At 44.0% G+C, this 24,060-nt stretch overlaps 1 protein-coding gene across 2 annotated transcripts in view; it reads left to right on the forward strand.

Annotated features, from left to right (window-relative positions):
* Positions 1-24,060, forward strand: part of ZFYVE26 (zinc finger FYVE-type containing 26) — a 66,372-nt gene that overhangs the window by 7,639 nt on the left and 34,673 nt on the right. For both annotated transcript variants that reach the window (XM_044231531.1, XM_044231532.1), the window contains 17 exons: positions 423-933; positions 1,321-1,451; positions 2,266-2,430; positions 2,576-2,664; positions 3,585-3,748; positions 8,856-9,059; positions 11,468-12,079; positions 12,324-12,410; positions 13,245-13,313; positions 14,453-14,604; positions 16,821-17,022; positions 17,960-18,223; positions 20,119-20,238; positions 20,330-20,494; positions 21,018-21,236; positions 22,301-22,403; positions 23,260-24,005. In XM_044231531.1, coding sequence (XP_044087466.1) covers positions 423-933; positions 1,321-1,451; positions 2,266-2,430; positions 2,576-2,664; positions 3,585-3,748; positions 8,856-9,059; positions 11,468-12,079; positions 12,324-12,410; positions 13,245-13,313; positions 14,453-14,604; positions 16,821-17,022; positions 17,960-18,223; positions 20,119-20,238; positions 20,330-20,494; positions 21,018-21,236; positions 22,301-22,403; positions 23,260-24,005 — 4,003 coding nt within the window. The remainder of the gene's footprint in view (positions 1-422; positions 934-1,320; positions 1,452-2,265; positions 2,431-2,575; positions 2,665-3,584; positions 3,749-8,855; positions 9,060-11,467; positions 12,080-12,323; positions 12,411-13,244; positions 13,314-14,452; positions 14,605-16,820; positions 17,023-17,959; positions 18,224-20,118; positions 20,239-20,329; positions 20,495-21,017; positions 21,237-22,300; positions 22,404-23,259; positions 24,006-24,060) is intronic.

Raw genomic sequence — 24,060 nt, forward strand, 5'->3', positions numbered from 1 at the left:
CTGGTGTGTAATATTCTCTTACAAGTTGAATTTAAATGCCATGGGAGTGGGCATCATGTCTTATGTCCATTTGTTATCTGCTTGGTCTATGAATTTACAGCCCCAATTTAGATCCACAGTGCACATTTTGGAGGTGGTGAGAGGGGCATAGCTTGAGAATGAAGCCCTTCGGCAGTTGAGTTCTCTCTTTGCCTCCATCTTTCCATTTGTAAAATGAGGATAATAGTAGTGTCTTCCTCTTAAGGTAAATTTGATTTTTCTGTGTAAAGGGCTTGGCACGAAGTAACTACTATAATGTGTTTGCTACTGCTGCTGTTACAGACACACTCATATTTATACTGAAAAGAGGAAAACATCAAGCATATAAGTGATAACATCCTAGACATGCTCACCACGGACTCTTTGCTTTATCATCTACTCAGGAGTTCTACGAAGCCATAGCACAAGATACAGGAGGCCCTGTGCTTGATGGAAATCAGAGGCGGGAGAGCTGTAGTCCTCGGCTCAGCTCAGAAGCTATCTCTGTGCTCTGGGATCTTCTGAGGCAGGCTCCTCAGGCAGCCCAGGCCCTGCTGGAGCTCCTGCTTCATGAGGACGATGGCACTGGCACTCTGCAGAAGGCACTGGTGGACCTCATTCGAAGGGCACTTGGAGCTGTGCAGGGCCCCACCGCTGGGCCCGCTGGCATAGTAGATGCCATCTATGGAGCCCTGTGGAGTCTGCGTTGCCCCACAGAGCCGCTCGGGGTTGAGCTGCGTCTCCTGTGTGAGGAACTACTGGAGGCCTGCAGGGCTGGAGGGAGTCCCCTGCGGGAGGAGTACGTGCTCAATTGCCTGCTACACAAGGCTGGACGGAGCCTGGTCTCCTTATATGGCCATATCTATGCAGAGAAGGCCACAGAAAAGACAGTGAAGGCCGTACCCTCAGGAAAAGGTGTGTTCCCTCTGCCGCTTCTCCTTGCATGCTTGTAACTCCACTGTATCCAACCTCTGAAGTTCCTCTAGGCTGTTGCCTTCCAAGTTGCTCAGGAAATCTAGGGGAGAGGCTAAGCATAAATGGTAAGGTGTTCTTTCATGGAAGTACAGATTTTGTAGTCCAGGATGGAATGATGGAAAAAAATAATAAAGTAATAGCAATAGCTGGAAAGAGCTTTTCAGAAGCTATTGAGAGAAGTAAAAGTGCCTTTAACATAGAAGTGTAGAAGACCTGGTTTAACTTTTTAAAAGAATGAACTCTCACATCTATTGGTTTTTTGAATGGGCTTTAGCTTAGGAAATATCTTCCTATTCCCCAGTAACCTTGTCTGGTTTGATTTTTTAGTCTCCCCTGATCATCTAGATCCTGAGCAGGCAATGCTGGCACTGTTCTCCAATCCTGACCCAGCCCAGGCTTGGAAATCAGCCTATTTCTACTGCCTGAGCAACAGCAAGCATTTCCTCGAGCAGATCCTGGTAAATCAAACTTATTCGTTCCCCATCACATGAGTACCCAGGGATTTTCCTATAGGCTTTTTCATTTCTCATTTCTCTCTGGCTCATTTATCCAACACAAAGCAGTCTAATTAGCAGTGAATCATTTGGTGTGTCCATCCCACAGTCCCAGGGCAAAAAAGGCTGTGAGAACCAGTATCATTCATAATTAGAACTGCAGTCATTTTATATACGCCCTTGGACAAGATCTAAGATGTTAGATACGTATAAGCTTTCTGGACGGTGTGAGAAAGAAAAGACAGTGGCAGCAATATGTTGCCGAGCCAACGGGGGACTTTAGTGACTCTGACCTCCATCCAAACCACAGCTGAGCCTTAGTTTAATTCGACAGATGTTTCTTTTTTTTTTTTTTTTTTAAGATTTTATGTATTTATTTGACAGAGAGAAATCACAAGTAGATGGAGAGGCAGGCAGAGAGAGAGAGGGAAGCAGGCTCCCTGCTGAGCAGAGAGCCTGATGCAGGACTCGATCCCAGGACCCTAAGATCATGACCTGAGCCGAAGGCAGCGGCTTAACCCACTGAGCCACCCAGGCGCCCCGACAGATGTTTCTTAACCTCATCCTGTGTGCCATGTACTGTACTCAGAGCCAGGGTTACAACAGAAGTCAGTCCCTGCCTTTGGAAAACTTACAGTCTAGACTTTTTGTGGACATTTTGTACTCATCTGGAGACTCCTGTCCTTGTCCGACATCTCCCTGTTTTACTAAAAAGTTTCCTACCCTAACAAGCAGCAAGGCCACATAACTGTCTACAGCAACCTCCATTGGCTTACAGGTGACGGCGCTAGCGCTGCTGAAAGAGGAAGATTTCCCAAGTCTTGGCCGCCTACTAGACAGAGAATTCAGGCCTCTCAGTCGACTGCTCGTGCTCCTGGGCTGGACGCACTGCCAGAGCCTAGCATCAGCAAAGAGGCTGCTCCAGACACTCCACAGGGCCCAGGTAACTCTCCCTCTGCAGCGCGAGCTGCTTTGGAAGTGATGGCTGTGGGTCTCGAAGTGAGGCAGAATGCAGGGTCCTGAAGTCAGTCACTGTCTGACACCAGGTGCCTCAGTCTGCATGTCTTTCTTCTCCCGTACCAACACAGGACCAGGGCTGTGACAAGCTCCTCAGGGATGCCTGTGATGGTCTGTGGGCTCACCTGGAGGTCCTGGAGTGGTGTGTACAGCAGAGCAGGTACAGTCCTATGCAGCCAGCCGCCTTCCCACCCTGGGCACACTAGACCCCATGCTCCGCGTGTGTACCATTTCAGGCCGCCTTCCACATAGATGTTTGAGTCGACAGCATTGACCTGCAACTAATAATCATCCCAGCTATTAAACCAGGAGAGGAATATAAATAATGATTATCTTTACCATAGCTATAAAGTTATAACTGGAGGATAATTTGAGGATGACAGTGATAAATGGATGCTCACTAGCTCACATTTCCTGAACAACTTTCTGTATGCCAGACATCGCTCTGAGGCCTTTCAGTGGGTAATTTCACTTTAGCCTCACAGCGATTTTGTGAGATAGATACCAATATTGTCCTCATTGTAAAGGTGGGACAACTTAAGCCCAGAGGAGTCATATCACATGACTAAAGTGACACAGCTAATAAGTGTGGCCCCTGTTCTTAGGCATGTGTTATCCTGGACTATAGGTTTATGCAACACCTGCCACCTGCCTATATATAAGGCTGTGCTTCCCTGATAACGTAGCCTGAGGTCTTCCCCAGATCCGGGTTAGTGTTTTTTCTTCACCCACTTCATCAGCACTTCTGAAGTACAGTGGGCAGAGGGGGAGTGGGGTGGGTTACTCAAAGCAATCAGAGAACCTTAGGTCAGCTGCTAGCCAGTAAGAGCGTGGAAATTGGAAAGCCTAATCTGTGGGCCCTTTCTAGGTCCTTTCTAGACAAGTAGAGCTGACTTGATGTACTTTCCTAATGGTAAATGAATGCTCTGCTCCATCCCAAACCAACTAGAAGTTAGTGTTGAAGGAAGTGAAACCTGTGGTGTCATGGGCCAGAGAGAAAGAACAAGAGGGAACTAAGATGGGTTTCTCAGAGTTAGATATAAACTGACTTTCTTCCAACCTCTCAATTTTGCCCTTCAGCAACCCCATACCAAAGAGAGATCTCTTGAGTCATTTATATGGTGGAGACAGCCACTCTGTGCTCTACTCTCTCCATCATCTTACCAACCTTCCAGCCCTCAGGGAGGAGGATGTTCTCAAGCTCTTACAGAAGGTGCCAGCCAAGGACCCCCAGCAAGAACATGGTGAGTTGGTGAGGAATGACTTGGGCAGGCCTCCCTCTTAGGACAGTCCTGCACCAGTTTCTTTCAGCACAAGATTTATGTAAATTTGATCTGTCAAGGTGGGTGGTCCAGCAGATGCCCACTAGTTTGGCACTATTTGTCCCAATCGGATTATGGGTTGTGGGGACACTGCTCTCCTTTCTTGGTGAGGTATGGGGAATCCTATGCGAACAGGACCATAGGAACCTTTGTCCTCCTGGAATTTTCTTAGGAACCACTCACTTACCTTTATCCCAATGAAGCAGAATTTAGGACCTGCCCTCTAAATTTGCAGCATTGTCATGGGCAGTATTTATGAAAGTTCTTGGTGAGTCTTTCCATGCTTCATAAGCTTCTTCCTGGCAAATTCTGTGCTTTCTTTTCCTCCCATCTCTCCTTCATAATCTGTTAAACAGATAAAGAAGTTTAGAAGACTTGCCTAAAACAACAAAGCGTTTTAACCTCTGATCTCTGCTTAAAACTCAGCTCCTCATTAACAAGCTCTTTTTGCTCTCAACCTAGATACTGTTTTATGTTTTAAAAGAATCTACTACTAATTGGAAAACCATTATTACTATATTTTATATTTTTTTCTGGAGAAGTAGGCAATTTGTTTACCAGATCTCCTAAAGGAACTAGAACTCTCTGTTTTCTACATTCAAGTACAAAAGGCTTCCAGAAAAGTATTGTAAATCAGATCCCTGATGACTCACAAGGATACACATGGAACTTGAACTTGGGAAAGACAGAAGAAGAGCAATAATAGTGGTGGGATTAAGGTAACACAAGAGAGGCATCTGGGGTACAAAATTTAAGTAGTCACTCACTCTCAAGATCATGCATGTCCTACTCTGCAGAGGCCGAGACATAGAACAGTATTGGTCTAGTTTTTCATATAACCTTAACCTTGGTAAATCTGAGGTTACTTTCTAAAATTAATCACGAGGAAGTTCATACATAAACAAGTTTATTGCAACTTCATGGTAGCAAAGCATCCCTAACTACTGCTTGCCCTGCCTGAAAGGAATCCCTAGGGAAGGGATTCATTCAGTAGAACTGTATGCAGCCATCAGAAATTTAGTCCATGAAGAAATATAATTAAATGCTTGTACTGTAAAAAATACTTAAGAAATAGGAAAATTAAATAGTATATAAAATGTCGGGACGCCTGGGTGGCTCAGTTGGTTGGACAACTGCCTTCGGCTCAGGGCGTGATCCTGGAGTCCCGGGATCGAGTCCCGCATCGGGCTCCTAGCTCCATGGGGAGTCTGCTTCGCTCTCTGACCTTCTCCTCGCTCGTGCTCTCTCTCACTGTCTCTCTCTCTCTCAAATAAATAAATAAAATCTTTAAAAAAAAAAAATAGTATATAAAATGTCATTACACTCAACTTAAGTACGTACTTATATGCCAAACTATCAGAGACATTAAACCAGAATGTAACAGTGATTATATTTAGCTGGCAGGATCATGGATAATATTTCTTTTCTTCTTTTTTGCTTTGTTACACTTAGTGCTTTTTTCTTTTTTTAAGCAAGTTGTCCTTTTTTTTTTTCCTCCAAGATTTTATTTATTTGACAGAGAGGCACAGTGAGAGAGGGAACACAAGCAGGGGGAGTGGGAGAGGGAAAAGCAGGCTTCCCCCTGAGCAAGGAGTCCAATGCGGGGCTTGATGCCAGGACCCTGGAATGATGACCTGAGCTAAAGGCCAAAGGCAGACACTTAACAACTGAGCCACCCAAGCGCCCCAGTTGTCCTTTTTTTTTGGCCCAAGAGATTTCTGTATATTAATTTTGTATCATGCAACTTTACTGAATTATTTATCGGGTCTAGTAGTTTTTTGGTGGAATCTTTACGGTTTTCTATATATAGTATCATGTCATCTGCAGATGGTGAAAGTTTTACTTTTTCCTTACCAACTTGGATACCTTTTTTTTTTTTTCCTTGTATGATTGCTACGGCTCGGACTTCCAGTACTATGTTGAATAAAAGTGGTGAGAGTAGGCATCTTTGTCTTGTTCCTGATCTTAGAGTAACAGCTTTCAGGTTTCCACTATTGAGTATGATGTTAGCTGTGGGTTTTTCATATATGGACTTTATTATGTTGAGGTATGCTCTCTCTAAACTTCGTTGAGTTTTTATTGTAAGTGGATCTTTTACTTTGTCAAATGCTTTTTTACATCTGTTGAGATGATAATATGGTTTTTATCCTTTCTCTTGTTAATGTGCTGTATCACATTGATTGATTTGTGAGTATTGAATCACCCTTGCATCCCTGGAATAAATCCCTCTTGATCATGCTGAATACATTTTTTTTTTTTTAAGATTTTATTTATTTATTTGACAGAGAGAAATCACAAGTAGTCGGAGAGGCAGGCAGAGAGAGAGAGAGGGAAGCAGGCTCTCTGCTGAGCAGAGAGCCCAATGCGGGACTCGATCCCAGGACCCTGAGACCATGACCTGAACCGAAGGCAGCGGCTTAACCCACTGAGCCACCCAGGCGCCCCCATGCTGAATACATTTTTTAATGTATTATTTTATTCAGTTGCTATTTTTTTAAAGATTTTATTTATTTATTTAAGACAGAAAGAGACAGAGCAGAGGGAGAGTGAGAGGCAGAAGCAGACTCCCCACTGAGCAGAGAGCCCAGTGTGGGGCTCTTTCCCAGGACCCTGAGATCGTGACATGAGCTGAAGGCAGACACTTAACAGACTGAGCCACTCAGACGCCCCTCAATTTGCTATTTTCTCGAGGATTTTTGCATCTGTGTTCAGCAGAGATCCTGGCCTATAATTTTCTTTTTTGTGGTATCTTTATCTGGTTTTGGTCCCAGGGTAATGCTGGCCTCATAGAATGAACTTGGAGGCTTTCCTTCATTTTCTGTTTTTTGGAATAGCTTGAGAAGAAATCAGTATATATTAACCCTTCTTTAAATGTTTGGCAGAATTCACCTAGGAAGCCCTCTGGTCCTGGACTTTTGTTTTATGATTACTGGTTCAATTCTATTGCTAGTAGTGATTCTGTTCAAATTTTCTGTTTCTCCCTGGTTTAGCTTTGGAAAATTGTATGTTTCTCGGAATTTATCCATTTCTTCTAGGTTTTCCAGTTTGTTGGCATATAATTTTTCATATTATTCTCTCATAATTCTTTGTATTTCTGTGGTGTCAGTTATTCTCTTTCATTTCTGGTTTTATTATTTGAATTCTCTCTCTCTCTCTCTCTCTCTCTCTCAGTCCGGCTAAAGTTTTATCAATTTTGTTAATCTTTTCAAAGCACCAGCTCCTGGTTTCATTGATCTGTTCTATTGTTTTTTGTAAGTCTCTGTTTCATTTATTTCTGCTTTAACCTTTTTTTTTTTTAAAGATTTTATTTATTTATTTGACAGAGAGAGATTACAAGTAGGCAGAGAGGCAGGCAGAGAGAGAGAGGAGGAAGCAGGCTCCCTGCTGAGCAGAGAGCCCGATGCGGGACTCAATCCCAGGACCCTGAGATCATGACCTGAGCCGAAGGCAGTGGCTTAACCCACTGAGCCACCCAGGCGCCCTCTGCTTTAATCTTTATTATAATTTTCTTCCTTCTACTGGCTTTGGGCTTTGTTCTTTTTTTCTAACTCCTTTAAGTATAAGGTTGTTTATTTGAGATCTTTCTTGTTTCTTAAGATAGGCCTGTATTAGTGTAATCTTCCCTCTTAAAACAGGTTTTTCTGCATCCCAAAGGTTTTGGACTATTGTGTTTTCATTTTCATTTGTCTCCATATATTATTTCTTCTTTAGTTTCTTGGTTGACTCATTCATTGCTTAGTAGAATGTTACTTACCCTCCAAGTATTTGTGTTCTTTCCAGACTTTCTCTTGTAATTGATTTCTGGTTTCATACAATTGTGGTCAGAAAAGAGGCATGATGTGATTTCAGTATTTTTTAATTTATTGAAACTTGTTTGGTGGCATAACGTGTAATTTATTCTGGAGAATTTTCCATGTGTACTTGAAAAGAGTATGTATTCTACTGCTTTGGGATGAATGTTCTGAATATATCTGTTAGATCCATCTGCTCCAATGTGTCCATTCTGATCCACTGTTGCCTTGTTTGTGTCCGGTGATCTATCCATTGATAAAAGTGAAGTGTTAAAATCCCCTACTATTATTGTATTATTGTCAGTTTCTTCCTTTATGTCTGTTAATAGTTGCATTTAGGCCCTCCTGTTTTGGGTGCATAAATATTTACAATTATCATATTCTATTGTTGGGTTGTTCCCTGTATCATTATGCAGTGACCTTCTTTGTCTCTTATTACAGTCTTTGTTTTAAAGTCTATTTCATTGGATATAAATATCGCTACCCCAGCTTTCTTTTCACTTTTATTAAGATAAATGTTTTTCCGTCTCTTCATTTTCAATCTGCAGGTGTCTTTAGGTCTGAAGTGAGTCTCTTATAGGCAGCATATAGATGGCTTAAGCAGGTTATATTTTCCTATGGAAGGAATTAGGGTCAGATTAAAATGTTAGAGACCCTTTAAAAATTATGGTGCCCCCCTTTCTCCTGATAATCAAAAACAAATTTTTTAATGAAAAATTAGTAAACAAGTACAGGGCATTTCAACTGAGTTTGTGTTTTTTACCTTGATGTCTGCTTCAGTGCTTTCTTAAACATTAAATATTTGTTCCTAACAAATATTTCTAACAAAGGCAACTTTTTGTTGCCTTTGCTCTCATTATTCAGTCTAAATGCATTTTAAACTTGGTCTCCTACATAATGTGGCACTAGGTGGACTAAATATTAACTTGACATTTTAATTTTCTTAAAAAAGGAAAACAGATATTTTAAGAAATATGAGGCAGAGACTTGTTAAATAGCCATGAGGGCCGTAAGTGAACAGCCATGTAGAACGGAGGCAGGTGGGAAAAAGAACCAGAGGGGCTGCACGTTGATGCTGAGTGGAAGAAAGCGTCCAGACGGGGCGCAGGTCAAACTGACAGCAAGGAGAAAGGGTGAAAAGTCTGAGCCAGAAGAGCAGCGTGTCTTTGCCTCAGCCGTCCTGCACCCCTGCCTGAGAGACCCAACTCTGAAGTTCTGCCCATGTCTCTACCATTCAGATTCAGCTGGAGCCCCAGTCCCTGAGCACCTGAGCCGGTGTCCGAACCTGACGCTCTACCAGAGCTTCTGTGCCATGAAGTACGCCATCTATGCCCTCTGTGTGAACTCACACCAGCACTCTCAGTGCCGGGAATGCAGAGACAGTCCTTCAGAGGACCCAGCCATGGCTGCGGAGCCAGAAAATGATTCTCTCTCCTCCCCAGGTACAGATTTCTCCCTGCCATCCCATCCCGGACATAAGCCGGCAACAGCCTTTCCCAGAGAGTTCTTCATGGGATTGGGAGGTGGCCTTGGGTTTTTTATGTCCAGGAGTAATTTCATCCATTTGTCAGCCTCCATGAATCAGAAGGACGTGGAGGAGACACTACCTAAGTTCTAATAGGAGTCTGATCACTTAGTGCAGTATTTTCCAAATGCTTTTTTTTTTTTTTTTTTTTACTACAACCCACAGTGAAAATAGCATTTCACATCACACTCCTGTTTACACTTAGGTATATAATTTGTGAGATATATATGTTTGTGTAAGAGATATACAAACTAAGTTTTAAGAAACAATACTTACCTTTCCAAATGGAGCATGCTCTCAATTATTTTTCTGTTCTTTTTTTTTTTTTTTTTAAGGTGGGTCTCTAAGTCAGTGTTCTGGGTTACAACCTCCATTATGAAAGAACCTCATGTTTTATCCTCTTTCTTTGTGCTTTTTTTTTTTTTAAGATTTTATTTATTTATTTGAGAGAGAGAGAGCACAAGCAGGTAGAGCGGCAGGCAGAGGGAGAGAGAAGCAGGCTCTCCTCTGAGCAGAGAGCCAATGTGGGGCTCGATCTCAGGACCCCAGGACCATGACCTGAGATGAAAGCAGACATTTAACTGACTGAGCCACCCAGGTGCCCCCTCTTCCTTTTTTCTTAATAGTTTGTAATTCTTAACTTGCCATCTGTGGCCAGGGGTCAGTTATCTTCTATGTGGCTTTGGAATAGACCTTCACCAGTGAGCATGGTAATTTCTGACTAGTGAGTATTTCTTGAAAGATCTAGGTAGCTCATGATCCCCTTTAGTGTAACAGTGAATGAAAATAGAATTGAGGAATAAGGCATCTCTGTGCTGCCTTCCTTCTAGGAACTGAAATACGAAGTGCTTGTCAGAGATGAGGAATAATATTTTTTTTTTTGCTGTCAGAGATGAGGAATAATATTTTTTTTTTGCTGTTTTGTCTTTTAACCATTTTTTTTTAATTTTTCCTCTTTTTTTTTAATTTAAATTCAGTCGACATATAATGTATTGGTTTCAGAATGATTCCTCAGTCTTATAGAGCACCCAGTGCTCATTACCTCACGTGCCCTCTGTAATGTCCATCACCCAGTTAGCCCGTCCCTCTCCAGCAGCCCTGTTTGTTCACCATGATTAAGAGTCTCGGGGCACCTGGGTGGCTCAGTGGGTTGGGGCCTCTGCCTTCAGCTTGGGTCATGGTCCCAGGGTCCTGGGATCAAGCCCCACATCGGGCTCTCTGCTCTGTGGGGAGCCTGCTTCCCCCGCCCCCTCCCCCGCCTGCCTTTCTGCCTACTTGTGATCTCCATCAAATAAATAAATAAAATCTTAAAAAAAAAAAGAAGAGTCTCTTACAGTTTGTCTCCCTCTCTGATTTTTCTTGTTTTACTTTTTTTCCTCTTCCCCTATGATGATGAGGAATAATATTTATTTATTTATTTATTTATTTATTTTTTAAAGATTTTTTATTTATTTATTTGACAGAGAGAGATTACAAGTAGGCAGAGAGGCAGGTAGAGAGAGAAGGAGGAGGAAGCAGGCTCCCTGCTGAGCAGAGAGCCCGATGCGGGACTCGATCCCAGGACCCCGAGATCATGACCTGAGCTGAAGGCAGCGGCTTAACCCACTGAGCCACCCAGGCGCCCCGAGGAATAATATTTAAAAGCAGAAACAAAATAATGAGTGTTCAGTAAGCTGTACCCTTGATTAAAGTAGCAAAATCTGCAAATCATGCAAAGATATGGCTGAATAGTCTCTTATTCTTCTCCCTATAACTGCTTCTCATAGTCATTAAAAAATAAATGACTTGGGTGCCTGGGTGGCTCAGTGGGTTAAGCCGCTGCCTTCGGCTCGGGTCATGATCTCAGGGTCCTGAGATCGAATCCCGCATCAGGCTCTCTGCTCAGCAGGGAGCCTGCTTCCTCCTCTCTCTCTCTCTGCCTGCCTCTCCATCTACTTGTGATTTCTCTCTGTCAAATAAATAAATAAAATCTTTTAAAAATAAATAAATAAATAAATAAATGACTTAAAAAGTTGTGAGAATATTTGAGTCTGCCAAGTAGCATTTCTTTTTTTTTTTTTTTTTTTAAGATTTTATTTATTTATTTGACAGAGAGAGATCACAAGTAGGCAGAGAGGCAGGCAGAGAGAGGGGGAAGCAGGCTCCCTGCCGAGCAGAGAGGCCGATGCGGGGCTCGATCCCAGGACTCTGGGATCACAACCCGGTCTGAAGGCAGGGGCTCCAACCCACTGAGCCACCCAGGCGCCCCTGCCAAGTAGTATTTCTAATGTTTACATTTTCTCTCTTCTCTTTCTCTGGCCTCTTCTCTTATACGTGCTTCTCTAGGTGCTTCAGATCTCTTCTCAACATACCTAGCCAGATGTCAACAGTATTTGTGCAGTATTCCCGACGCCTTGTGCCTGGAACTTCTAGAAAACATCTTCTCATTGCTTCTCATCACCTCTGCCGAGCTTCACCCAGAGCCTCACCTACCCGAGGACTATGCTGAGGATGATGATATTGAGGGGAAGGGTCTGTTGGATTTGAGGTCACCATCAGAGAGCCCTCAGCACACAGCACAACCCGAGAGGAAGTCAGAATGGGGTTGCCAGGGAGTCCCCAGGAGCCTTGCTAATACAATCCCAAGCTGTCCAAAGACAGAGCCAAAAGATAGTTCCCCAGGGCCCCATGGGCACAGCTTTTTGGACCTAAAGCACTTTACTAGTGGTATCAGCGGGTTCCTGGCTGATGAATTTGCAATAGGGGCTTTCCTCAGGCTTCTGCAGGAGCAGCTGGATAAGCTCAACAGCCACAGTCCGCCTGAGAAGCCCAAGCTGCTAGAAGGCCAGAGCTGCTCGGGAAGCAGAGATGGCCTGCAGAGCCGCCTGCAGCGGTTTTCCAAAGTTCTGTCGGAGGCCCAGTGGAGATACAAGGTGGTAACAAGCAACCAGAGCTCAGGTGAGAGGAGACAATAGAGCCGGTGGGTCCCAAAAGTGAGGAGGGAAAAAAAATCCCAGGAATGTGGGAGAGAGTGAGTTGATCTATGGGAGTCACACCTTAACTCAGGGCATTATCACCATAGCAACCAGTGTCAGAAACCTGTCTCCTGGAGCCAGTCCAGATCTCCCCCTACCTGTCCTCCCCGGAGGTGGGTCAAATCAAAACTGAACTTTCCCATATGACCCAGAGTTTGCCGTTTCAGAGGAGCAGCCTTCCCGAAGATACCGGCCCATGGCCACGGGACATCCAAGTCTCCGCCGGGGGCGTCGGACCAGAAGGAGCCGGCCAGGTAACCTTCTGAAGAGTTCTCCCCAGTCCTCATTCCAGTGTGCCAGGCCAAGTGGCGTGCTGCCACTTATCTAGGATTCTTTAAAATAAAACACATGGTCCAAACAAAGAATAAGGGATCTAAGATTATCCCAGTCCCACTCCCCTAAGGTAACCTTGCTAATAGTTTTTTCCAGAAATTTTCATGACATATAACCGTTATGTCGGATTTTATGCTTACAGATGCATCGAACTGTATTTACTATATGTGTTGGGAACTGTGCTTTTCTTTTTTCACTTATATTCTTTTATATATACAACAGATGTGTCATGCCACATATTGAGAACTTTTTCTCCTTGTAATTTAAGGCCTGCTTCGTATTTCACTGCTGTGTATACTCTTTTGTGCACATTTAAATTGTTTCTGTTTTTTACTATTAGTAACAAGGCTATAGTAAACAACCTTGTACATATATGTCTGTATACATACATACCTACTTACATACATATGTGTCTGTGTGAATATAGCTACAGAATAAGTTCCTCGCACTAGAATAGCAAGGTCAAAGATACATGGATGTTACCAAATTGCCTTTAAAAAGAGGTGGACAGGATGCCTGGGTGGCTCAGTCAGTTAAGCATCTGACTTTTGATTTCAGCTCAGGTCATGATGTCAGGGTCCTGAGGTGGAGCCCCAAGTCAAGCTCTGTGCTTGGCCTGGAGCCTGCTTCAGATTCTCTCTCTCCCTCTCCCTCTGCCACTACCCCTTCAGCACCACCACTACCTCTTCCCTCCCCAGCTTGTGCACTGTAAGGAGTTGAGGGTTGATCCTCTCTTTTCTTCCTAATACCTTTAGATGGCCGGGACAGAAGTTCCAATCCATCCCTGGAAAGTACAAGTAGTGAGCTGAGCACAAGTACTTCAGGTATGGGGCTCCCAAACATTAGCCAACTTCAAGCAGCTTTTCCCTGATAGAGAGTTGCCCTACATCACAGTATAAAATCCTGGACTGAACAGTTTATGCCTGTATTCAAGAAGGTTGGTTCTAAGAGATATAAACTTCCAGTTATAAATAAGTCCTGGGGCTATAATACACAGTGTGGTAACTACAGTTAACACGACTGTATTGAATATTTGAAAGTAGCTAAGAGAGGGACGCCTGGGTGGCGCAGTTGGTTGGACGACTGCCTCCGGCTCAGGGCGTGATCCTGGAGTCCCGGGATCGAGTCCCACATCAGGCTCCCAGCTCCATGGGGAGTCTGCTTCGCTCTCTGACCTTCTCCTCGCTCATTCTCTCTCTCACTGTCTCTCTCTCTCAAATAAATAAAATAAAAATCTTAAAAAAAAAAAAAAAAAAAAAGAAAGTAGCTAAGAGAATAGATCTTAAAAATTATCACAAGGAGGGGCACCTGGGTGGCTCAGTGGGTTAAGCCTGTGCCTTCGGCTCAGGTCATGATCCAGGGTCCTGGGATTGAACCCCGCATTGGGCTCTCTGCTCAGCAGGGAGCCTGCTAACCCTCCTCTCTCTCTCTGCCTGCCTCTCTGCCTACTTGTGATCCCTCTCTCTGTCAAATAAATAAAGTCTTTATTAAAAAAAAAATTATCACAAGGAAAAAAGTTTGTAACTAGGTGTGATGAATGATGGATATTAACTAAACTTAATGGGTTGACCATTTCATAATATATACATAAATCATTTTGTTGTTCACCTAAAACTATTATAATGTTATATGTCAATTATATCTCAATTTGAAAAAAAAAAAGAAGAAGGTTGGTTCTGCAGATGGCCAAGCAGATTTCAGCAAGGAAAGGGGGAAGGGGTGTCTCACCATCATGGAGTCACCCATCAGCAGAGAGAAACAAGCTGACTAACCCCAAAATGGTACTTAAGTCTTGTATTCAAAGATACTAGCATAGGTTTGCTCTTCAACTGAGGAAGAATTAAGCCCCACTTACAGAACTTTTAGAGAAGGACCTTAAAGATAAGAGTTTAGTGGGAGGTGCCAACAGTCAAGTTTTTCCTCAGTTTCTGTTGCTTCCCCCCACATTCTTGTGTGCCAACAGAGGGAAGTCTGAACGCTGTGTCTGGAAGGAATGAGCTGGATGGCCGGTTGCAGCCCCAGTCGCAAAGTTCATTCATCCCCATGATGTTCTCCCCACCCGAGTCACTGCTGGCATCCTGCATCCTCCGGGGGAACTTTGCCGAAGCCCACCAGGTAAGGGGAGCACCTGTGGAGCGGGTGTTAGCTCCAGGCCATACCTTGTCTTAGGAAGGAAAACACAGCCCATGGCTGTCCAGGCCCCACTGGGCCTCAAGTAAAGCTAGATGCATGTGCAACCAGAGCCTCAGGAGCACCTGACGGACCAAATCCAACAGGAGCAACGGGGGAGTTTCCATGTTCAAGGCCCAGTCCTTAGCATTGTGGATTTCAAGATTAATCCTGGAGATTTAAGCTATCGAATCGTTTCTTAACAGAAACAGTGTTTCAACAAGATAAAATATTTAGCCACAATTTCATCACGTCAGAATAGTGAAATATTTTTGTGTCTTTCCTTGCACTCCTTCTGGGAACACATAGGTGATTTTATATAGTTAAAAATAATGATGCAGTTTTTTTTAAAGATTTTATTTATTTATTTGAAAAGAAAGACACAGCAAGAGAGGGAACACCCAGCAGGGGCAGAGGCAGAGAAAGAAGCAGGCTTTCCATTAAGCAGGCAAGCTGATACAGGACTGGATCCCAGGACCCTGGTATCATAACCTGAGGCAGACACTTAACAACTGAGCCACTAAGGCTCAGATTCAGACAATTTTTAATAATAACTAAAATGCTAATTCTATATAAGTATAGGAGACTGCCAAACTAGAATGTTCATCATGTTCTATAGGAAAAGGCACAAGGAATAAAAGTCAGAAAGACTCTTACACTCTCAGAAATTGCATATCCTTATTTGAAAATTGGAGTTAAGTGTAATATCTGCTTGTCCTCATGGAAATGTTAAGAGGTTTATGTACAAGCTGTAAGAGATGCAAGAATCCTCTACTAAAAATTGTTTAAGGGTGCCTGGGTGGCTCAGTGGGTTAAGCCGCTGCCTTCGGCTCAGGTCATGATCTCAGGGTCCTGGGATCGAGTCCCGCATCGGGCTCTCTGTCATCTCTGTCGATCTCTCTCTGTCAAATAAATAAATTTAAAAAATATATATATATAAATAAAAATTGCTTAAATTTAATGGCATAAAAACCTACTCTTCTGGTTTTTAAAATTCTCTTGGTATTTTTATTACACTTGTGCTGATCCCTTAACAAATAGGTCAGAATTTTTCTTTCATTCGCGTTCAGTTTTTGAGAAATAAATGGAGAAATCTAGGTGGTAGAAGAATCTTTGTTCAACTTCCTCTAATCATTTTAGATCCCAGACTTAAATGATAATAATTCTGAACCTCTGTGGGAGAACAGGACCCTTGCCAACCTTTTTACACCCAAATTCAGAGAGGAATTCATCTGGGACCCTCCTCCCCTACAACCTTACCCCCTCCAAGGCTTTATTCCTGAAAGTCCTCACCTCCTATTCCTTTCCTGGGACCTTGACCTTTTTTTTTTTTTTTTTTTTTTTAAATAAAAATCCCTGTTTTCTTAACCTGATTATATAATAAGTCATGCATTAACAAGTATTAACCCTATTATCCAGAACAACCGATATTAAAGGTAAAGTATATTTTTGCCAATACTTTTCCAAGTTATGAATGACTTCTATATAACCAAAATTATGTTGAATCTCTAACTTTATTTAGGACCTTTTTTGCATTTGCCTTGTCATTGGGTTTAGTGACCTCACGGCAGTCTGATCAAGTAGGTGCATTTGACCATTTCCCTGCTAGTCAGTTCTTTTCAACCTGGTAGATTATCACCTTCGAGCATTAAGTCTTTTGAATTATTTCCTTAAGAGAGTTTCTCATAAAAATTACTAAGTCAAAGAATAAAAACATTTTTTAAGCTTTGTGGATTGTCAAATTGCTTTTCAAAAAAAGATTGTGACAGTTCATCCTACCAGCACTCCATGATGGTTTATTTTTACTTTGTCATTGTGATAGATGCAGAATGGTATTAATGTTAACTTAAATTCCCTGGATTACTAGTAAGGGAAAACATTTTTCATCTATGTATTAGTCATATGTAATTAGTCATATACATTTTTTCTTGGAAACTATTCACGTCTTTTGCCTATTTTCTGTGGGGGCCGTAGAGGCTCTCTTGCCAAGTTTTATGAATAATTTCTGTATTTGATCTATTCTTCTAATATTAGGTGCTCTCACAAGCCTCCAAAGCATATATCTCAGAGCCATACTCTAATGCTAGGCAAGATCTCCTATCTCTAGATTCCCTAACTCAGCAGACCCAGCACAACCCCCACTCCTCCTCTTCCCATGACAGGTGGTGTTCATGTTCAACCTGAAGTCCTCACCGAGCTCAGGGGAGTTGATGTTCATGGAGCGCTACCAGGAGGTGATCCAGGAGCTGTCCCGGGTAGAGCACAAGATTGAAAACCAGAATTCCGATGGTGGTAGCAGCACCATTCGAAGAACAGGCAGCGGCCGCTCCACACTACAGGCCATTGGCGATGCTGCAGCAGCAGGTGCAGGGGAGATTGGGGGGTGAAGGAACAGCCGTGCAAATCATAGGTTCCTCATGAGGGTAGGCATAGCACCTGAAAAATAGCAATGCTGACACATGCAGAGTCCATTTCTAGGTGTGGCCCAACTTCCCTGACCCTGGTGGTCCCATTCCTGCCACTTGAGCTGCTCCATTCAGCTTGTCTATGGGGTTTAAACTGGAGGGTGTGAATGCTTTTTCCCCCATGTGTTCTGACGGCCACTGGCTTGGGCCTTGGGAAATGGTTGGGAGTTTATTTCCTTCCTATGTAGTCATTCCAGGATAAAACAGATCACTTCACTTTTCTTTAAAGTGAAGTTGTGTATAACATTGATGGCATAGGATTCATAGGTGTTAGTGCCCAACGTGGACGGCACTGCAAAAGCCCATCCTTTCATGATTTCTTAAAAGTGGAATCCTGCCCCACATTTCCACATCTCTTAGTCATCCAGGCTCCACACATCAACTACCATCACAGATTGCTCCTTCTGCGTTCTCCCAGAAATTCACCATACCTCCTCAAAAGAATATCTGCATATCTTTTTTGTTCGTAATATAAATGCGTTCTTAACAGTAAGTCCCATTTTTCTACCTGGTTTTTTTTAGCAATGTGTTTTAGAGATTGTTTCTGATTAGCACACACAAATACACCTCATTCTTTCTCAACCTACCTTTAGATCCCATTAGGAAGAAGCTCCCAGACATCTTGACCACTTTGGGTTTCTCGGGTCTGCCTTTTCATAACATTGTTTTGAGGCCATAAGAGCAGGCTGTAATGATGGTGCTAATACATACAGAAGATAATCTTGTGCGGAAGGATCTCAAACTTTTTTTTTTTTTTTTAGGTAACTATTTTTCAGAATGAAAGTAGTGAGAATCATGTTAACCTCTTGCTTTTTATTCCACCTCTGGGTGTCCAGGGATGGTATTTTACTCCATCTCTGATGTGACTGACAAGTTACTCAGCACGTCTGGAGAACCCATCCCCACGCTCCAGGAGGACTTCTGGATAAGCAATTCCCTGGTGGAGCCCACTGCTCCCCTGAGAGAGGTTCTGGAAGACCTCAGTCCCCCTGCCATGGCTGCATTTGACCTTGCTTGCTCTCAGTGCCAGCTCTGGAAAACCTGTAAGCAGCTCTTGGAAACAGCTGAACGACGTCTGAACATTAGCCTCGAGAGCCGGGGTGAGTGTGCTTCTTCAGCTTTATTCCTAATTCTCCAATGAGGGGATGGGTTTCTGAGATGCTTGATAAACTGCATAAGAAGAAAATACTGCCTGGGGACAGGGAGAAAGGAGTATTAGTTAACTTCCGCATGTCCAGTCTGGTGGTTTAAATATAGTCTGAGACACTTATCTTTTTAATAGACTTGGCAATCTGCACTCATTTAGAGAAATTATAGGTAAATTCAAAGACGAAATATATATTCAAAATTGTATAAATGGTGGAGCGCCTGGGTAGCTCAGCAGGTTGGGCCTCTGCCTTCGGCTCAGATCATGATCTCAGGGTCCTGGGGTCGAGCCCCACATCGGGCTCTCTGCTCAGCGGGAGTCTGCTTCTCCCTCCTTCTCGGTCTACTTGTGATCTCTCTCTCTCTGTCAAATAAATAAATAAAATCTTTTTTTTTTTAATTGTATAAATGGAAATTGTGCCTTAGACTGCATTCCCCTGCCAGAATGAACCCCATGTAACCTAAAATCCAGAACAGTCTTGAATTTGTAAATGCAGCATAAGGGAATCGTTCATGGATCACAGCTAGAGGGAGGATTATATCTTGAGGTTAATAATGTCCCAGAATGTGTGTATGGAATTTTTGGAGGAATCTAGTATATGAAGGTAGAAGAATATGAAGAAAGGATTAGGCAAAGTTCCATTCTACACATCCTTGATACACACACCAAACATTGGAAACAGCACCCCTGTATCAGTAATATGAAGAGAAGAACGGTGAATAGGTCATGACATGATAGCCAGTCCTAGGCTCAGTGATTCATTAGAAGTTATAGAACTCAGCATATAGTCATACTCATGGCTGAAATTTACTTCAGCAAAAAGATATGCAGCAAAATCAGCAAAGGGAAAAGGCTCATGGGATAAAGTCTGAAGGAAACCAGGCACAGCTTGCTAGAGTCTTCTCCCTGTGGAGTCACACAGGCTGTGCTTAATTCCTCCAGTGGTAGTTGTGACAAGTGTGTATGAGGGTGCTCATTGGAGACTCAACGCCCAAGGCTTTTATGAGGTGCCATCTCTGCCCCACATGTACCAAAATTCTAGACTCTCAAAAGGAAAGCAGGTGTTCTTTGGCACATTTTATAGCCATGTCAGAAACCATTTACCAGTCAACATTTGCAGCTGCCAAGACTTTCAAAGGATAGTGATCATAGGCCTGCTGTGGTACCTCTTTTCTGCACACCCCTGCAAATCACTTCTGAGCTATTGGTTAAAATGTCCTTTAATGTTCATATCATCTTTCTAAGAAAGTCTGCTGTGGCATTTGCAATGCTGTTTTTATCACACAATTTCCCTCCCTCTCACCTAGTACTCCTACTTGAAAATGAAAGGAGGTATTACTCAGAATGTTAATAGCTGAGATGGTTTCATGTCAATCAGGAATTAATTTAGTACCTACTATATTTCCAGTTTATCTGAAGTGTAGAGGGTACAAGAGAGATATAAGGAATAATATTTATCCATAGAGTTGTTCAGTCTAGTCAGGGTGTCAAGATGCCACTTTAAGCAAAGAGAGAAGACAGATACGATCCCAGCTCAGGTTCTCAGCTGAAGGCATGACCAAGGCAAATTCACAAGAAGTGATTGGCCTGGGACAGCAGTTCCAACAGAGTGCCTTAGGTGCTGGGTCTGCTGCTGTTGACAGTGGAGGCATCATGCTGAAGGTCACTCTGGAATCTCAGGCATGGAATAAGCCAGGTAAACTGGTTTTCACCCAGAACGGCACAGCATATATTTCCTCCCTAACACTGGAGAAGATAAAATTTTGTAAGTAAATACAGGACTGAGTATCAGTCTTTGAAAGTGCCTGATTTTGTCCTGCATTCCCTCTTCCTTCGATCCGTTTCCAGGTCGACGGCTAGACCACGTGGTTCTCAATGCTGATGGCATTCGAGGTTTTCCAGTCGTTCTTCAGCAAATCAGTAAGATCCTCAATTACCCACTTACATCAACCGGACAAACTAAACTGGGTGAGCTGCATTTCTCCCTTTTTCTCTTGATTCCTAGGTGTGGAACATTAGGTCCGCATCAGAATTCACTCGTCTCATTTGCTTCCCACAGAGAGCGTAGAAGAAAAAGGAGCAGGCCCTCCGAGGTGCAGCGTGGCTGAGCTGCTTCAACTGTGCTGGCCCAGCCTCACCGAGGACTGTGTGGCCAGCCGTGCCACCCTCTCGCAGCAGCTGGATCAGGTCCTCCAGTCCCTGAGAGAGGCACTACAGCTGCCAGGTATGGGCCCAACTGCGTGGCAGCAGATGAGGGCTGACTGAGGGAGAGGAAAGAGCCAGGAGTGAAGGAGCACTTTAGAGCAGAGGCTGAGCACTCCGGGACTGGGCTCTTGCGGCCGCCTCGTTCGTCAGGGCGTGCCTCTGACGTGTTAACTCCACCTGATTCTCCCCAACTCAAGTGAAGGGATGCTTCATGCTCCATTAGCTAATACATCTGCCTGACTTTTAATGAGGAATACACCCGGAAGGTACTTAGTAAATAATGATCAACCTTCGCTAAAAGATTACCATGTTCTCCACAGAGCCATTCCACCCCAAAGACACTGGGGTGAAAACAGGACTCTCCACCCTGATTTTTCTATACTCAAAGGTTTCCTGGCTGAGAATCACTCATACAGGCAACCAGTATAGGATTTTATAGCTTCCTTGTAAGTGTAGCACTTGAGCTAACGAAGGCCCTGTTGATCAGAGCCGGAAGCAGAGACTAACGCTTCCATCCCTTCTCCTGTCATAACTCCTTCCAGAGCCCAGGAGTACTCCACTGTCCTCGCTGGTGGAGCAGGCAGCCCAGAAAGCTCCAGAGGCTGAGGCCCACCCTGTGCACATCCAGACTCAGCTCCTCCAGAAGAACTTGGGCAAGCACACCCCCGCAGGCAGCAGGCAGACCGACTACATGGGCACCTTTTTCAGTTACTGCAGCACCATGGCTGCGGTTCTCCTTCGGAGCTTGAGCTCTGAGCCTGGTGAGTCGCAAGAGAGAAGAGATGGAGTCATGACTGGCCCAGTGTTTAGAGCAGGGAAGAGAAAGGGTGCACAACAAAAGAGGTTCTGGGTACTGGGGCGCCTGTGTGACTCGGTTGGTTGGGTGTCCGGCTCTTGGTTTCGGCTCAGGTCACGATCTGAGCATTGTGAGTTCGAGCCCCACACTGGGCTTCACGCTGGGCTTCACACTGGGCTTCACGCTGGGCTTCACACTGGGCTTCACACTGGGCATGGATCCTGCTTGAGATTCTCTCTCTCCCTCTGCTCACCCCTGACCCTTCTCTTAAAAAAAAAAGAGAGAGAGAGGTTGTGGGTACAGCAGTAGCCACGAACACTAGATTTATAGAGTCCACTCTCACTTATCTGTGTGTTTTAGTCATCCTTGTCTCCCCACTTCCCAGTACAACTGTATAGCACATGGGAGTACTCAGTAAATTCTGATTGCATTGATGACAAAAAATACCTGTCTCAGACCGTCGTGGATTTCAGGACCCGGAGAGGATGAAGCTGTAATATGAGGGCCAGGTTCTTATCTCAGTCACAGAGCAAGTGTTACCTGCACTTTAGTCATGGTGAAGAGAGCAGGATGAGCTGTTTGTGGCTAGACCTACCCACTGAAGTCTGTGCTGTGGTTGGAAGTCTTTAGAGCATAATAAGTTGTAAACTTGCAATCAGGGTCCTGTCGAGAATACCCTTTACATAGAAAATATCAACAGAAGGGCTCTCAATGTACTCTTTTTTTTTTTTTTTTTCCTAAGGTTTTTTTGTTTGTTTTAATTTGAGAGAGAGCAGAGTGAGAGAGAGTGAGCATGAGCAGGGATGGCAGGGAGAGGGAGAAGGAAGCTCCCTGCCTAGTCTCAGGGCTCCATTCCAGGACCTTGAGATCATGACCTGAGCCAAGGCACACATTTAACCAACTGAGCCACTCAGGTACCCCTCAGTGTAGTCTTCATTTTGACATTACCCTTTTTTTATTAATTCTGGGGAACAGGGCTCTGAGCTGTTCTGGTCAGTGGTAAAAACAAAAGTCACTTTATCTTTGCAGATCACGTGGAGGTCAAGGTGGGAAATCCATTTGTTCTTCTGCAACAGAGCTCTTCCCAACTTGTGTCACACCTCCTACTTGAGCGACAAGTTCCACCAGACAGGTAGGAGCTACTCTGTGGGACTTAAGCACAGATGGGCCTTCTTAAAACTGTTTTCGTTTCATTAAGGAATGCCAGGGCTCAGTGGGGTTGTGCTTGAGTTCAGTACAGAGAGTGTGGATTTCTTTCAGACTTTTCCCTTAATTTTTGTTTACTCTTGTTACATTAAAATTCAATTTCAGTCTGCCTCATTTCTTTCTGTTTCACCACCTCTACCAACATTTATATTACAAGCATAAAATTTAAGGGATGGATCTTCACTTAGGAATAAGCAAAAATCCAAAAATGGATAACTCATTAGTTGGCACACTATAGGAAAACAAGCATTCTCAAAGACTGCTGGTGAGGTATAAATTGGTACAACCACTCTGGGAAGACAGATTGTCCATATTTATTTAAAAAAACAAATTTGTATACCCTTTGACTTAGCAATCCACATGGGGGAATGTACCCTGTGGCTTTCCTGACCCGTGAAAAAATTATATATATACAAAGTCATTTTGTTCTAGTCCTATATGTAATAGAAACAGGTAAGAAATATCCACTGTTCAGTAATAGAAGACTAGTTAAATTATGACTCAACATATAATGGAGTACTATGTAGATATAAACATGAATGAGGGGGTCTCTCTGTAGAGGGATGTGGACAGATCTCCCCGATAGAATACCAAGTGAGAAATCGAGAGCAGAGCAGGGTGTCTGATAGGCTGTCATTCATGTGGGGAGAAAAGAGAGAGAGTTAAGAGTAACAATTAAAGAGTCTACATTTACATTTGATTGTATAAACAAACAAATTCCGAGCTTGGGTAATATGCCTGTGCGCTCAGGTTTTGTGCCTCCTCTGCTTCTCTCCCTCCAGGCTAGCAGCCCTTCTGGCCCGAGAGGGGCTCAGCCTGAGTGTGCCAAAAGTCATCGTGAACTGCTGCTGTGAGCCTCTTGCCCTTTGCTCTTCCCGGCAAAGCCAGCAGACATCATCCCTTCTGACCCATCTGGGCGTCCTGGTCCAGCTACATACCTCCCAGTGCCTGGAAGACCTCCCACTTTCTACACTGGGCTCACCAAAGCCAACTGGGAATTCCACAGTGGAGAGAAAGCCCCGCTCCTCCCCAAGGGAGTCATCACTCCCAGCCCTTACGTCCTCTGCCTTGGCCTTCCTTAAGTCCCATTCAAAGCTGCTGGCCCTAGTGGCCTGTCTGGGGGCTTCCCAGGGGCCAAAGCTCACCAAGCCCAGCTTGTCGTGGAAGGAGTTTCGTGGCCGCAGGGAGGTGCCTCTGAGTGCAGAGCAGGTAGCTCAGGAGTGTGAGCGCCTCCTAGAACAGTTCCCTGTGCTCAAGGCCTCCCTCCTGGCTGCCTGGGAGCCACTACGACGGTCCACCGAGCAAGGGCAGAGCCTGGCAGCGAGTCTCTGTGGCCGGGCCAGTCTCTCTACTGTCCTCCTGGGCCTACACTCTCCCAGTGCCCTACAAGTGCTCACAGAGGCCTTCGAGGAAGCCCTGGTAGCCAGAGATTGGCACCGAGCCCTTCAGCTCACAGAAGCATATGGGCGAGACGTGGACGACTTGAGCAACGTAAAAGATGCAGTCCTGAGCTGTGCCGCGGCATGTGGTGAGCAGAAGGCTGTGCCTCCCCCTTCCCTGGTGCTAATAATGTTGAGCTTTCA

Source organism: Neovison vison, chromosome 13 (assembly GCF_020171115.1).
Source record: "Neovison vison isolate M4711 chromosome 13, ASM_NN_V1, whole genome shotgun sequence".
NCBI classification, from domain to species: Eukaryota; Metazoa; Chordata; class Mammalia; order Carnivora; family Mustelidae; genus Neogale; species Neogale vison.